This window comes from Aptenodytes forsteri, unplaced genomic scaffold, assembly GCF_000699145.1.
Source record: "Aptenodytes forsteri isolate BGI_AS27 unplaced genomic scaffold, ASM69914v1 Scaffold433, whole genome shotgun sequence".
NCBI classification, from domain to species: domain Eukaryota; kingdom Metazoa; phylum Chordata; class Aves; order Sphenisciformes; family Spheniscidae; genus Aptenodytes; species Aptenodytes forsteri.
In genome coordinates this window covers 1,431,383-1,447,027 of record NW_008795028.1, presented here as the reverse complement: position 1 = coordinate 1,447,027, position 15,645 = coordinate 1,431,383, and the positions used below count along the sequence as shown (strand labels likewise).

The following is a 15,645-nucleotide window of genomic DNA, read 5'->3' as shown; positions in this document are numbered from 1 at the left end:
GGAGGCGGGTGCAGGGAGCAGCTGTGGAGACTCCGGTATCGCGGGACGTGGCGAAAGGCTGGTTGTTCATTTTTGCAAAAGCTGGGATCCCTGTGCTCGTTTGAAAACCACAAGTTTGCTTTTTTTCATTCTTACCTTGTGTTTGATCCATATTTATGGTTTATTTTTAGTCTAGTGCTCTGTTCATATTTTAAAGCGTAATTATGAGCCCCTGTTGGAAAAACGTAAGAAAATACCCTCTTGATGACGTGTTTTTTTCTTACGAAGGTTTTTTTAACTTTTAAAAGTCTTTGTTCAAAATCTGAAATATAACTAGTGCTAGAGACGAGAAAAACTTTTTTAACTCTGAGTGACAACGTTTAATACATCTCTTATGATCCCATGCAGGTGCTTAGAAAAAGCCTTCAGAGGGGGTTTACGCTCTCAACAGGGTCCTTTTTGCTTTATGAAGCTCACAAGCTGATTTCTGGCTTTGCTGAGGTTCATGCAAGCTTCAAAGGTAATTTTTTCAAATTTTGAAGTATGTAGGTTATTCTAATGCAAAACTTAAAATTTTTAGTGCCAGAGTTATATAGGAAAATGGTGCAATGCTTTTGATTTTCTCCATTAAGACTGCATGCAGTGTGTTTCTATGACAGGATGCTTTTGAATTGGTTCAGGGTAGCCTTGTAGCAGTTTTAACAAGTAATTCTTTCAAGTGTCACTGAAAGCAGACCTAGGAGCTCATCCTGTCTAGGATATAACACACGCACAGGTTGTATGATACCTAACTTGTTGCCCAAGCTTTAAAAAACTTACTGAGAAAGATATGGTTCAATTAGGAATGCAGACCAAACCTTAATCAATTTCTGGAAATCTTAGTTAGTTCAGATTTTCAATATGAACACAGTGCAATTCCCATTTAATTTAGTCGAGCAGCACTGAGATTGCATTTCAAACAAAATCGAGAAATGTTTTGTATTTATGTCACACTGAAAAAGGGGAAGAAAAGCCTTGCTTTACCTACCAGAAACAAATAGAACAAGTGATAAAATGTTCTTTTCAAGATCTGAATAAAGATAGTCTCACTACTGGAAGAAAAGTAACATTATCTTAAAAGGGGATATTGTTGCAGCCTTAGAAACTTGTCTATCACATGGTAAATTAAGGGGTTTTGAAAGAGCCTAACTGAATGGAGAATGAGCCTAACTGAAATGTTTGCTTACTGTGTAGATTAGACAGTAGTCAGTTCAGACAACCTGTTTCTCTGTGTCTCAGAGAGGAACATCTTAGATGTTTATGCTTATAGAAATAAAAATTCAGACAATGGACTTTTGAACAGATAAGGAACTGTTCCATTTGCTGTAATAGAAGGAGCTTCAGTGAATAGCTACTCAGTACACAAATAAGAAAATTTCCCACAAGGAACATAAATAACACTACTTAGTTGCCTTTGGTCTTTTTTCGTGCTCTCACTTGAATCTGGCATTTACATTGCCAAGAAAAGCAATGTTAGTGTGCTTTCTGTGCAAGACAAGTAGTATATACGGTGAAAATAAGAGTAAAAAAGAAATACCTGAAAAATACTCTCAAAGAAATAAAAGTCTGATAATTTACATAAAACACCTGGTGGGAAATGTGTTCAGAAGTTCGAGTTCTGAGCATTTAGTCATTAGATATGTTAGTAGCGTTCAGGGAGCCTCAACAAGCAAACGTAACAGTTCACTGAAGATAATACTGAAGATGTACCACGAAGCTGATCTTAGGCACTAAAATCCAAAGTCCATGTAGACCATTATCTTATCTTATCTTTGAAATGGTTGATAGATGGCATTTAGAGATGGCAGGGTTAAAAATTATCCAGAATGCTTTCCTAACCTTCATTGATTTATATTCTAGTATCTTTTTAAGCTGAAGAGGAAGCTTTTGTGTTTAGTAGCCTTCAATGTTTTTTTCTTCTGTAAGTAAAACTGTGCTGCTGTGAAACATCACTACCATATTCAGCAGATAACTTGAAAAAAGAAAGCTTATAAACACGATTAATTTTTATGAAGCAGGGGGTAGAGCTTATGTTTTGACTTAGAAGTTTGATCACGGACCCAGGAGTAACACCAAAGAGACGATAAGCGTAGCTGAAAGTTCTGTAAGAAATTAGACAAGGCTTTTGACTTAAAAGGTAATTTTTTCATGTTTTAATGTTGGCAGAAGAGTAAACTCGGAGTTTGTTCTCCTGTACAGTTACATACTTCAATAGAATTATCTACCTGCTTCCCTTCGGGTATTTTTCCTCCTAATTCCATCTGTTTCCATGCTAGAATCCTGTATGGTGTGGTGTTTGATATTTCTGTTTCTGGAATGCTGTTTTACATACTATATACATATTATATTTATTTATATATTATTATATTCAGCCAGTTGTGGAAATCGTACTTCCCCATTTCTGTTGTGCTTTAAAGTATTCTCTAGAAAAAGAATTGAAGTATCATAAGAACAATGGGTACTTAATTCATAAATTGATACTCTAGAAAGCCAATTCTGATTTTTCAAATTATTTTTGCTTTTAGTATCTTGAACACGTAGAGGTTTCAGTAGATGAACTTTATTTTTTGGAGTCGTATTTGTGAAATACACTAATGAAGGGGTTTTGTTACTCTCAGATCTCTACTGCACTTGCCCTCCTGGTCATACTTTTCATATGTTTTGGGGTTTTTTTTGCCATTTTCACAAATAAGAAAACAAATTGCTTCTAGTAGTCTGATGCATTGAGAAAGACACTTTTGAATGTTAAATCCATTAAGCATCCAAAGCTCTGTTGCTGAAAGCTGTTTTGTAGTTCCGTGAGAGAGGCGTGTATTCAGCACTGTTTCTCTTCCTAGTTGTTCATTGTAAATGTAGGTTATCCAATCCTGCTGTGCGTATAAGTTGTTTGGAATGACGGCCTAAAAAGGAAGTACATCATTTGTTCTTTGTGTTTCAGCTAGGTTGTCCTGCTCTAAAATGTTTTGTTTATGCTATAATGTCCTAATTACATGTAATTTGTTCTTCTGTTTCCACAATTTTAATTCCTTCTTAAGTGGAAGAAGTTATAGAGCAAGCAGACTACCTGTATGGGAGTGGAGAAACTGAAAAGCTGTATCGGTTGCTGGTTCAGCATAAAAATAGGTACTTGACTGCATTGAGACATTACCGTGACTTATGTGTAACTACTCACGTAGTTATGTCTTAACCGCACAAAACATTATTGCTAAATGAACTGGGACAAGCTGTTTATGGGGAAAGCACCAAATGCATTGCAAACTGAAGAGTCCATTCCTTTGGAGGAGACAAGGCATCTCACTCCTAGAACATTTCTGGAGGAAATCAACTGTGCAGTTGTTTTCAGTAGTTTTCAGTTCTTTTTTTCCTTTTCTCTCGTTCTTGCCAGGGGTGCAAGTATAAAGCCTGGGAAGTTAAATGAAGGTCCTAGCCTGTAAGGCACACCATGTCATAAGCAAGGTGTAAGCTTTGTACTAGGTGCATAACAATACTAATTATTCTGTGAGGAATAATGATTCTAGTAGCAGTACTTAACATTTTTGTGACTTGGCTGAAAAATGAGTCTGCTAGTTCTGTGTTACTGTGTTAATTAGAGCAGGACCGCTGTGCTGTGAGCAGTGACTCAGTTTTACTCCAGATAAGAAAACTGGCTTTTATTGATGCTGTGAGTTTAGCAATAACTCATGTATGCTTTTTAATATTTTTGATTTCTGGTAGTTTTGACTTCAGTATTCCTGTTGGGGGGGGTGGACAGGAGGGGGAGTGTTATAGCCAGATAGCCAGAACCTCTGAAAGACTTTCTAAACTTAAATTAAATATTAAAGTCTCTATTAAAATAGTAAGCCAAAATTAAAATGATAGTTAGGTAAAAGTATAGTAAGTGCAAGCAGTGTTTCAAAGCAATATGTTAACAAAATAATAGAACTTAAAATCCCTTCTCTTGGGCTATAATATACCATACACTATTTGATACAGTGACACAAATAAATATATAAATGTACAGCTTTATGTGGTGGTGGTATGGCTAATCTGTGTTTTTTCGCTGTTGTTCGAGGAAGAATTTCATTATTTAGGTACAATTGTAGGGAAAAAGATGCATAATATTTTAAACATTCCTAGTAAACATTAGTATCGTATCGGTGGAATGCTGCAAAAAATACCGTCTGGCTAAAATCAAAGTAGTCCTTGTTTTCCTTCTGGTGTGGTACTGTTGGGTTTTTTAGATCTGCATCTTTTTTTGAGAAAAGAAAGTCCTTTCTTACAGATATGGTTGCTTCACAGGACTGAATGGCAGAACAAAGGTATCATCAGTCTATAATGGGGGGGGGTTCATTTGTTGTTTGTTACCTTGGGGTTGTATAGAATGACAGATGATAATGCTGTTTTCTTATCGCCCCCTTGAGATACGTATTGAAAGACTGGTTTAAGACCTTTGCTTGCTTTGTTTCCATTATTGCTTTAAAACATTAGTGTTTCTGTTCATAACTAGTGATGATGCAGAGTTGTTATGGCGGCTGGCGCGGGCATCACGAGATCTAGCTCAGCTTAGTAGTACTTCTGCAGAGGAGAAAAGACAACTGGCCTATGAAGCCCTTGAGTATGCAAAAAAGGCACTTGAAAAAAATGAAGCAAATTTTGCAGCACACAAGGTGAGCCAAGCAAAATAACTGAAATCTTGTTCTGTGATTTCTGCCAGTAGAAACTGGAACAAACGTCAGCGTGCTGTTTCAGCAAACTTCAGCATAATTTAACTTTTCAGTTGAGAATGAGTGAGACTTCTAATTCTCCCTAACTTTTTTGGGAGATCAGAGTTCAGACGCTTGCAGCTACATTTCCTGTATACAGGAAACACGAACTGGTTAAGTGTGTGCAGGACCATGGAAAGAGGTGACTGATCAGGTTGATGACAGCTGATGTAATCAGCTCATCCTTCTCTGATGTAGCCTTAAAAGTGTTGTACACGCTCCACATTCAGCATGCTGTTTCTGTGCACAACAGCAGCTCTGTAGAGTTTCACTGGAAATACTTCAGGCTCTAGCTTCGTTCTGCTCTTTTTTTTGTGCTGCTTCTCTCAGAGAGGTAACAAAGTATAGTCAATTGTGTTGGCATCTCGGATAAGAAGGGGACATTGATTCCCTTACGCATGCAGACCAGCAGGTTGCTCTGATGCTGCCTGAGCTGTTCATAACAAATACATCTTGCTTGTTGTCGTTAGTGGTGGTAGCAGCTGTTCTGTTGGTGGGTTTTTTTAAATTTACTATTAATAGCTATAGTACTGTATTAAATGTTTTATTTTTGTTCTTTGAATTACAGTGGTATGCAATTTGCCTCAGTGATGTGGGAGACTTTGAAGGAATCAAGACTAAAATTGGAAATGCCTTTGTTATCAAAGAGCACTTCCAGGTAATGTAAACAGTTTTTTGCATACGACAGCATTAATGCGTCCAGTATGTAGATTGTGTGACAGTTGTGAACTATTTTTTGGTGAAAATTTGCAAGTGTACTTCTGTTCAAATCTCCTGGTGACACTTTGTTTTCTGGGTTATTGTGACAGTCCTGAATGCCCCAGCAATAAGGAGCACAAATTATCTCTGGCAGTAAACTAAGTCCCTAAAGAAGGGAGTCTTGAAATAGCTGAAGTGCTTTTGACGCTGCTTAGGACTAGATAAAATGTAACTGTGCTATTGAGAAATGGATGTGTGGCCGTCCTTTTAACTGTGGATTGTGCAGCAGTAAAAGACAAATACTGGAGAAGATAAAGGACTATTAATTTTATATCACCAGAAATTATATCAAAATCTGAACACGCCAAGTCTCATGTGAAACTCTTAATGACCTACTAAACAGAAGTGCTTAGAAATCTGTCAGTGTCTTTGGTTTTTTGGAGGTGAGCCGACTTAGTCGTGCACTGAATAAATACTGTATCGCCTTGAAATTTTACACACTTAATCTGGTTTAAATAACAGTAGGATAACAAGGCTACTTTTTTTTAATGTATTTTAATCCAAATGTGGCAGAACAACTTTTTAAATGTTGTGTTTTTTTCCCCCCTCACTAGAGAGCCATTGAACTGAATCCAAAAGATGCTACAACAATTCATCTTATAGGCATTTGGTAAGGCGTATTTTCAAACAAAAGTTAGCATGTGGCAAAGAAAAATACCAGAATATAGAATGTCTTATAGGAATTGCAGAAATGCTTGAAATAATTCAGTGGCTTGTAATTCGTTGCTGCAAACATGAAAACCTATTGGACGGGTATAGGACGTCATGCTTTGAAAAAGTCTGGCTGTTAATTCTTACGCAGTTCAAAAAGATGAAAAATAATTGCTTGTTCCATTTATTTGTTTTACTGTATGGAACTATTAAAAACTCATTTTGCAGACGTACGTATGTTTCCATAGCAGACGTCAGAGATTGTGAGTGCTACTCATTTCGTTCTACTGGTGTGAATGGAGACAAAACTCAACACTGAATTTACATTGAATTTCAGCGATGGCCGCAACTTAATATAATCTGTGTACAGTGAAAAGCTATCAAAAGTGAGATGTGTTCCTAAAATACTTCCGTTATTATCTGTCAGGATGCTGTATTTTAAAAGTTATATTTAAGTAAAGGCAGCTTATAAATGCATACGCATTACTAAAATCTCTGAAACTGAATTTACTGCTCAGTGAAGTTGGTACTAAGAATTACTGTTACATAGCAGGCGAAGGGACTGGAAATACAAGTTTCCACACTAACCAGTGCATTCTGTGAATCGGTGTGGTTGAAAGCAGTATCTTTTATGTGTTAGTGAGGGACTCCAGACAGCATTTCTGGTTATTTGTCTGAAAGAGACCAAAGCTGCCACATTGTTGTACAGGAAATCTCTACTGTAAGACTGAGAGACTGAAAATAAATAAAGCCAATGTAGTCGTAGCTTAAAAAAAAATACTAAAAACCACAGCCACCTTCTCTGTGTTTTTTTCTGGACTCTTGAGTATCAGAGTAAACTACAATCTACTGCTCCGGAGTTTTGTATTAGTTTACAAACTTACTTCAGTTTTTCAGCGTCTACCACTCATTCTCACATGACCTAACAATTGCAATAGTCCAAATTTCTAAACAGAAGCGTATGCTACCAACTCAATGAGCCTCAAAGTCAGTTTTGAGATAGGAAGCCTGTTCTGGAAAGTACTTAAGACACTGTTTCTAAGGAAAATTAGAAAAGATGATCAGAAGTGTGAGATTATTACTGGTTTTGGCACTAAAATATCCCCACATTACATATTTAAATATACTCATTATTGAATCCCAGAGCGTCTTGATCTGAAACTGGGATTTGTTATCAGCCAAGTCTTTAGTATTTTTCTCCTTTCTAGTCTATCCTGGATTGAACCTCTTTTATTGGCATTTCTGATAAGGCACATCTGATAGCACAATTTCAATTCAGACTGTGTATTCCATGCCTTTCCCCCCCTCTCCTCTGAACACTTCCATATTTGCATTTATTAATTTTTCACCTCCTCTAGAGTACCCTATTTTACACAGTGAGTAATATTTTTATACTCGCTGTGGGAGGGTAATAAAGTGAATAGCATTGTTTAATGTTTACACCTGGAATGTTCTACATATTTGAAATACTTAACAAATGTTTAACCCTTTCAGCATCTCTAAGATAGGTGACTGATTACCTTTGTTATTTAGTAGATAGGAAAACAGCGTAGAATGGCCTAGCCTAGAACACAGTAGTTTGATTCTTAGGTTTATTTTCATTCTTATAGATCAGAGTCTTTCAGGAATGTACTGCAGATCTGCTTTATATTAATAATTGAGAAAAACAAGGTAGTGGTGAGGTAAGGCAATGACATTACTCAGTTGCACCCTGTTTTTGCAAATACATTAGAACAATATCAAATACACATAAATCGTTAAAATCATTCAAGCTCAAAAGCTGTCTCCAGTTTTGCCTAATGTAACAGCAGTTCCCAGTAAAAGACACACCGAAACTTCTTTAGCAGAGCTACGCAGCAACTTCAAACATCTTGCTATTTTGTTGTACAGTTGTAAGAACTTGCTTATAGAACTTGCAGTGTGGCTGGAGTTGTTGTGACTCTCGGAAACAACAATTATGATGCCCAAGATACGAGAATGTTACTCAAAACCAAGAGAAAATGTGAAGGATATATACAAATGTTTTCTTTTGCTCCAGGTGTTACTCCTTTGCTGAAATGCCATGGTACCAAAGAAAAATAGCTGCAACGCTATTTGCTACACCACCGACCTCCACATTTCAAGAGGTACAATATGAAAACGTTTCACAGCTTATTATTCCCCCCATAAAGCTGTTGATATACTTTTACTAATTTTCCTGACAAAGCTGACTTCTGCTTATGGAATAACCATGGACTTGTGAGTTTACAACTGTCATTGATAAAATAAGAATATAACAGGAGAGTGAGGGATATCTAAAAACATAAAAATCTTTATTTTTTTTCAGCTGTGGCACACAGAATATTGAAAATTATTTCAATGTAGTTTGTACAGCAGAAAATAACAAGCTATATGTAACTTAGTTTGTATTTGCTATTTTGATCTATTGCAGATAATGTCTGTACTTGTTCCAGTGCTTATGTTTTATATGGTGGTGTTATACCATGTACTTATTTGATAGGATTATTAGAATTTTCCCCTTTATATTAAATGCAAAAAGCAACAGCTTATTTTGTTACTTACCACTAACAAATAGCTTCTCATCTCCTGTCTACGTATGGTGTGGGTTTTTTTCAGTTGAAAGTACTTTTGTTCATCTTTGCTGTGAAAATTCCTGTTTTCATACACCCTAAAACATACTGTCCAGATGTGCATCTTCTAGGGTGTCTTAACACAGTATGCATCTTATTTAAACACTTGTACATATATAGAAACTTGAAAATTAAATGGGTAATAGGAAAGTTTATAATCTTTGTTTGTTTAGATCAACCAATACCTGGCCCACTATGTTTTGTTCTTTTAAGGTGTGTGTGGGGAGGAGTCACTAGAAAGTAACTGTAGAAGGCTGCTTGCTGTTACACAGAAAGCAATTTAAGCTCTGATTGAAAAAGAAAGAAAACTTTTTAATGGAATGTCAAGCTTGTAAGTTTTGCTGAAAATCACTCTTGGAAGAATACAAAGTGTCAGCCAGGATTTCGAATACTGCAGAATCATGCCAGTCCCAGCATCGAGTTCTGTAGCACTTAAAGTGGCTGAAGAAGCAAACTTGTCCCACAACCTGTAGTAGAGCCATACTGGTAAGACTTCTGCAGTTTCAGTACAAAATCAGTTTTGTAGATATGTCCACACTTTAAGTTCTCTGACAGTATTTTCTCTCCAGCTAGTAACATCAGGAAGAGGTAGGAATGGACTGAAATTTCTGATGTTCAGGATGGGAAACTAGTTGAAAAATGTGTGTGGATTTCATAAAGGTTTATTCTCAAGTAAGAGGATACTAACTGGTGCTCTGTAGCAATCAGTTCTCCCTGAAGTATTTATCAACATTAATGACCTGAATCGTAAGATTTGTTTCATCTATTAAATTTATACATGAGAACTGGCCGGGGAAAACTGCAGATATGCTGGATGGTAGAAATAAAATTCAAAATGATCTTGACAAGTTGACGACTGGAAAAACATGATCCAATTTGCTAGGGACAAATACGAGGTACTGTACTTATGGAGGAAGTGGCAGGGGAATAGTTGGATAAGTACTAGTTCTGTTGAGAAGATGTCGAATCTGCTTGTACATTGAATGAGAACCATCAGTAGCATCCTGAATTAATAAAAATAAGATCATGGACAGGGAGTCCTTCTTCAGCTATGTTGAGCATGCGCATAAGGCTTTAGATTGACTACTGTGTTCCGTCTATTCTCCATTTTAAAGAAGATAACTTTATCTTTTGCAGGCTCTTCGTTACTTCCACATGGCGGAGGAAGGTAATACTTCTACCTTTTTTGGACAGAATAGTATCTTTTATGAATGATGACTTGCAATAAACCTCTAGCTTTCGGTATTATCTTAATAGCGTATGATCTGCTGATAAACTTATCAGCCTGTTGTGCTAGTCAACATGCTAGACTGTTACAATGGAATGTTTCACCAGAGATACTCAAAAGTACTTTACACACTTACTATCATCACTTAGAGCGTAAGATGAGGGCTTTTTTTCAGAGTAAGTATTGAAGTGAAATTTGTACCTTCATTAGTAACAAAGTACTCTTCCCCAAGGCATTCAACTGGAATGCAGGGGGAAGAAGCAAGCAAAAAAGGGAATTTTATGTCACTTTTTCTAAATGTTCTTAAAGTTCAAAAGTCCTCTGTATTCTAAATAGAACCAAGAAAGCACACTTTCTTATTATTTCAGAAGCCATTTGGATCAGAGTGCCAATCTAACTAGCAGTAAAACTGTCCACATGTAAAAGAAAATATGGACCTATTACTTCTCCAAGAGTGAAGCCATAAGCAAAACTGACTAGCTGAAAGATAAAGGAAGACAAGGGAAGATAGTGTTCTATGAAAGATTTGTATATAGTTATATCAGTGAAGTTAAAAGTTAAAGTTCATTGCTTATCTTCCCCTGGGTGTCATGTACTGCAGCTGTGAACTGGAATGGTGGACTCAATCTCAAAATTTGCCTCGAAAACACCTCCATATATTTTGAATCCTGACCTTAGATCCAGCAACAGAGAAAGCCTGTGCTATAAGTATGAACAGTAGGCAAGACTAGTCTTTAGTAATGATTGATAGCCAAAGGATGCTTTATAAAAGCAACTTCTAAAATCTCTCCTTAAAAAAATTTAAATGCAGGTACAAACAGTTTCAAGTTTTCTGCCTGTGTAGCAAAAGTTAAGCTAAGATCTGTATGTGCATGGTCTGAAGCTAGGAAATGTGCCCTTTATTTCCTTCCCTGTATTTGCTAAGCTGGTTGCATTGCCTTTTGCACCTACTAGGTCCAGAAAAGCACAGAATCTGCAAAGCAAAACTGTTATGCATTAAGCTCACTGCTTTGCTCTTTGTGAGGAATCTAGTTTCAGTTAGTATATTAACTAACAAGCTGCTAGCTAACGTAACTGTATATGAGACCAAAGTCTAGCAAGTCAAAGATTTACATTGGCTTCCTTCTGATCCAAAGCCAATATACTATTCATCTTTTCCGAAATAAGTATTTAAAGGAGTGACACTGTATCATGGCTTTGATAGTATGCTGCTCATTCTCATTTAAAGCTTTTCTCCTGTCTCTATACAGTTGACCCAAATTTCTACAGCAAAAACTTACTCTTTTTGGGGAAGACATACTTGAAGCTAAACAATAAAAAGATGGCTCTTCTGTGGTTAAGCAAAGCAAAGGAGTATCCTGCACATACAGAAGAGGACAAACAGGTAGGAAGTTAAGAACTGTAATAGTACAATCATATATTGTAACCAACGTGTGACATCATGGCAGTGGAATGTTTTATAAAGTTAACTCAGAGTAAGTTGTAGTTAAGCCCCTATATTCTAGGATCACATCCAGACACCAAAAAATTCTAGAATGTTGGTAACTGCCTCTGAACACAATGGTTGGAAATACTCTGTTTGTAATAAAGAACCGTTATGCGTTCTTCTTCACGATGTTTTTGTAGTGCTAACAACCCACCCTTAACTGCGTTGTTGAAGTTAAGGCAGGCACCTGAGCTAACCTGTGTCTATGTGAGCACAGACTCACTTTTCATATGCCTAAAACTGGAAAGGTAGAAATCGTGTTTTGGAACAGCTAAAAACCACGTGAACCGGAGGAAGAAAAAAGCATGGATGTATCAAAAACTTGCTAGATCCATAAAACTTAACATTGCAGTCCTTTCCAGGCCCCTAGGGAGAGATTCAGACTATCTGAATTGAGACAAATGGAAGTAATGTATCTTTGATAGCAAATCTCCAATGCTAGGTGACATGAGGCACTTAATTACCCTTTTGAACTGCTCAGAAGGATCCTGGTTTGGATGGTAGGCATCTGCTTCCTACCTAAACACATACAGAGTACTTCCAGGAGGGGTAATCCATTAGACTTGTTCAGACCTAATCCTGCATTCAGTATAAACCACAGCAGTTGCAGTTATCTTTCATAAACAATCCTGTTAGCATCAGGACTAACAAAGCCTGATTTCCAATTGATTTTTCTTATGGTTGATTGACCTCTAATTCATTTAGCAATAAGCTGCAGTGTGAGATGCTTTAACTGTTACAGAAAACATCCAAATGTGTTGTGACGTTCTGAATGTCCTAATTGTAAGAAATACTTTGGTAGGATTTTGCACTTCACACCTCAGAAAAAACACTACTGAGGTTTCCCTCTGGAGATTCTCTAGTGAGGCTTGAACTGTTTCTCCCAAAAGTGAGCTCCTTCAGTAACATCTTTCAGTAGAAATATGAGTAAGGGTTCCGTTCCTCCACAGCTTTGCAAAATGTATAGGGATTTAAGAGCCTAAAGGAGTAGTGGTCTCAGGTATGTATGAAATCGGTCAATTCTTCTGACAGTTACTAGTAGCTGGAGGCACATGTGAAACCAGTGGTCACAAAAGCTTGCCTTTCTTTAGAAACCACGCAGAAGGAGTCAGTAGTGATTTTTGTGCAGCAGCCAAGTTGTTAAACCGCGTATCTGCTGCAGCCGTGCTTGGCCTCCTGGTACAAACATCTATTTCCTTATCTCCTAGAAGGGTGCAGAGCTGCTGAACAGAGAGAGGTGGTATTCTCTCCATTCTCTGGGTGAATGTGTAAAATGCAAAGTTCATTGGGAACTAGACTTGGTAGTCCAGTAAGAAGGAAACTGGCCTGTGCAGAGAAATTGGAATTCTTGTCTCTGCATTTGGCAGAGGTAGGCATAAGTAGGTTTTCTGAACTTTTTTTACCTCTGAGTACCTGCAGTATCTGGCTTACATTCTCTGCACTGCTTGCTCTGTCAGGGCCAGAAGTTTGTTGGTTGTTTTTTGTTTGTTTGTTTTTTAACATAGATGTTAGAGGTCATACTCAATCTTTATTAGATTTTACCCAGAATCCCTAGGCAAAGGGTGTCTCAGAAACAGGCTTCTCACACTTCCTTAGGCGCTGTCCAGAGTTTTGAAAACCCTAGGTTGGTTGGTTATGGTCAGAAATAGGACAACTTGCTACATGCTACTGTTGGACTACAGCAAATTAAGAGCTAATCATCTGCATTCAACCCAAATAAACTTACTATGTATAGTAAGTGAATTACACTGAAGGCACTGGCTTAAGTGGTTTTATTCCCATTCGTGTTTCAAGTGTGGAGCATCTTGAACTACAGAAGAAAAATGACTAGTCTTAGGAAGGTTCTGAATTTACAGAACTGTGGTGAAACGTTAGGGTGCTTGCATGGTAAGTTCTGCTAGAAGAGCCTATAACTACCTGGCACTGTTTTGTTACGAGTATATTTATTTCTTTCAGGTACAGAAAGAAGCTTTGGAGTTGCTTAATTCTATATAACAAGAAACAAGATAACGGGAATTCAATGCCTCAGGTTTGAGCAGCATAGGAAAGAGACCTCAACTACTACTTTGGTTTATTGAAGCTGTTAATAAAAGTATAGCCTAAACCTACTATTCCCATCTTGTTTCAATTAAACTGTCTACTGGAAGATCTGTTTCATTATGTGATCCTGTTGATTCACATGGGAATAAAGGGCTTCATGGACAAGCAGGGTATATATCGGAGGGGAAAGGCTGGGACAGTGGTTGCGCAGGTTTTTAAGTTTTTTACACCGTTCAGCTACAAGTTACGTATGAGGAATAATAAGAAACGTGACTAGCATAACTTTAAAGAAAGGAGGTACAGGACCATGACATAATTATAAACCCGCAATTTTTTTCTAGAGTGTTCTCCTTCTGTGGGGTTCAACGGCCTTCAAGAATAATATATGTTCACATTATTGGATGCTCCTACAGATTTCTAATTAAGGCTGCACAAGCAATCTTAATTCCAGTACACTTAAATGCTAGTGTTTGACTTTGCAAAAAGTGCTGTGGTTTAAAACAAACAAACAAACAAAGTGAAGTAGGGAAAACCTAAGAAATTCCTTTTTATGGGTGATAGCAGCATATGCAGTGAGAAGCTTTCTGTGAAATATGGATACTTATTTGCACATTGAGAGGCTGTGAATTCTGAGGATTTAGTGGCTGCACAATGTTTGCTGGACATATGTACTCCTTCCCCTAGACTATGATGATGCATACTCCCAGTACGTTAGAAGGGAACTACAATTTGGAAGCATATAGACTTCTGTTTGTAGAGATAAAGTGAAACTTTCTTCTTAGTCTTGCAACTATTTTAGCAGGAACTTTCACCAGAAAAATAAATTAACCTAAGTTAGATATCCAGCATAGAAAATATTTCCAGACTTTCCAAACAATATATACTGATTACCCAACAGAAAAAGAGGACCAAATAATGAAAAAATGGTAGGCAATTAAATATGTGCGGTATTGCCAGTAGAAAGTCTAACAACCTAGAACAAATTGACTGTAAATACCTAGTGTTTGCTTTACTAGAAAAAGATACTGCAATCTGTAGGAGGAAGATGAAGAAGGGCATAAATTGCTTTGACTAACAAACCAAGCCTGGGCCAAGTCAGTAGTAAAAATCCACAGCTGAGAGACAATCTAGAGCTTTAATTCTAGCCTCAGACCACAAAGCTAGTTAAAAAATGTTTTTTTCCATTATGGTAAAGTAATTCTTATCTTTCTATTAGTAGAGCATCAAAATGAAGTCTTCGATATGTCAAAGGCCCAGGGTGGTCGACATGTAGCGTTTCAGAGATTCTTTGAATTTTCTGCATTCATGCACTACAAAAACATCTGCCATATACAAAACGCTTCTAGTGGCTTTGTGGCAGAGGCACCTTACTCCTGTGCCTTTTCTGCTGCAGGAAACAGTATCTGCACGAAGAGGAAGGCTATCTAGGTACCAAGTAAAGATTGTTGAGTGTTTCGAGAAGAGCAGCTGAGCTGCTTACAGGAAGAAAGGAACAAACAGAACCCATGAACTACACGATAGCTCCTTCAAGTAGTATTACCTCACCGGTTCCCTCGTCTGATCTCCAGCCTTGGCTGCCTTTCCTCTCTTCGCAGTCTTCCCTCCCCCCCAAATACAGCTGAACTATGGGGAATGCAAATGGGAAAAGACAAAGTTACAATGCAGTGTTACTGAAATTCCCAGAAAGTCCAAGTTAACTGTACACGCGCACGCACACACACACACGAGTATATAAATTGTTGTGGTTTTGGGTTTTTTTTTTTTCCAGCCTTGGCTGCCTTTCCTCTCTTCGCAGTCTTCCCTCCCCCCCAAATACAGCTGAACTATGGGGAATGCAAATGGGAAAAGACAAAGTTACAATGCAGTGTTACTGAAATTCCCAGAAAGTCCAAGTTAACTGTACACGCGCACGCACACACACACACGAGTATATAAATTGTTGTGGTTTTGGTTTTTTTTTTTCCTCTTAAGAGCCATGCTTTCAGTCAGTCCTTTGAAACCAATTAATAGATCACATACATGTACAGAAGGCCGCTGGGTTTGGTTTTTCCTTGCTTACTAACCCTTACCCACAGGAAAAACTATTGCAGT

General features: G+C 37.5%; 1 protein-coding gene across 1 annotated transcript in view; it reads left to right on the top strand.

The window, feature by feature from the left end:
- RMDN1 (regulator of microtubule dynamics 1) overlaps positions 1-13,668 on the top strand; it is a 23,029-nt gene extending 9,361 nt beyond the window's left edge. The window contains exons 2-10 of the mRNA XM_009276047.1: positions 388-499; positions 3,054-3,141; positions 4,505-4,664; positions 5,329-5,418; positions 6,074-6,129; positions 8,209-8,296; positions 9,938-9,968; positions 11,279-11,412; positions 13,471-13,668. Of these exons, the coding sequence (XP_009274322.1) occupies positions 388-499; positions 3,054-3,141; positions 4,505-4,664; positions 5,329-5,418; positions 6,074-6,129; positions 8,209-8,296; positions 9,938-9,968; positions 11,279-11,412; positions 13,471-13,509 (798 nt within the window). The 3' untranslated portion in view covers positions 13,510-13,668. The remainder of the gene's footprint in view (positions 1-387; positions 500-3,053; positions 3,142-4,504; positions 4,665-5,328; positions 5,419-6,073; positions 6,130-8,208; positions 8,297-9,937; positions 9,969-11,278; positions 11,413-13,470) is intronic.
- Positions 13,669-15,645: the final 1,977 nt, after the last annotated feature.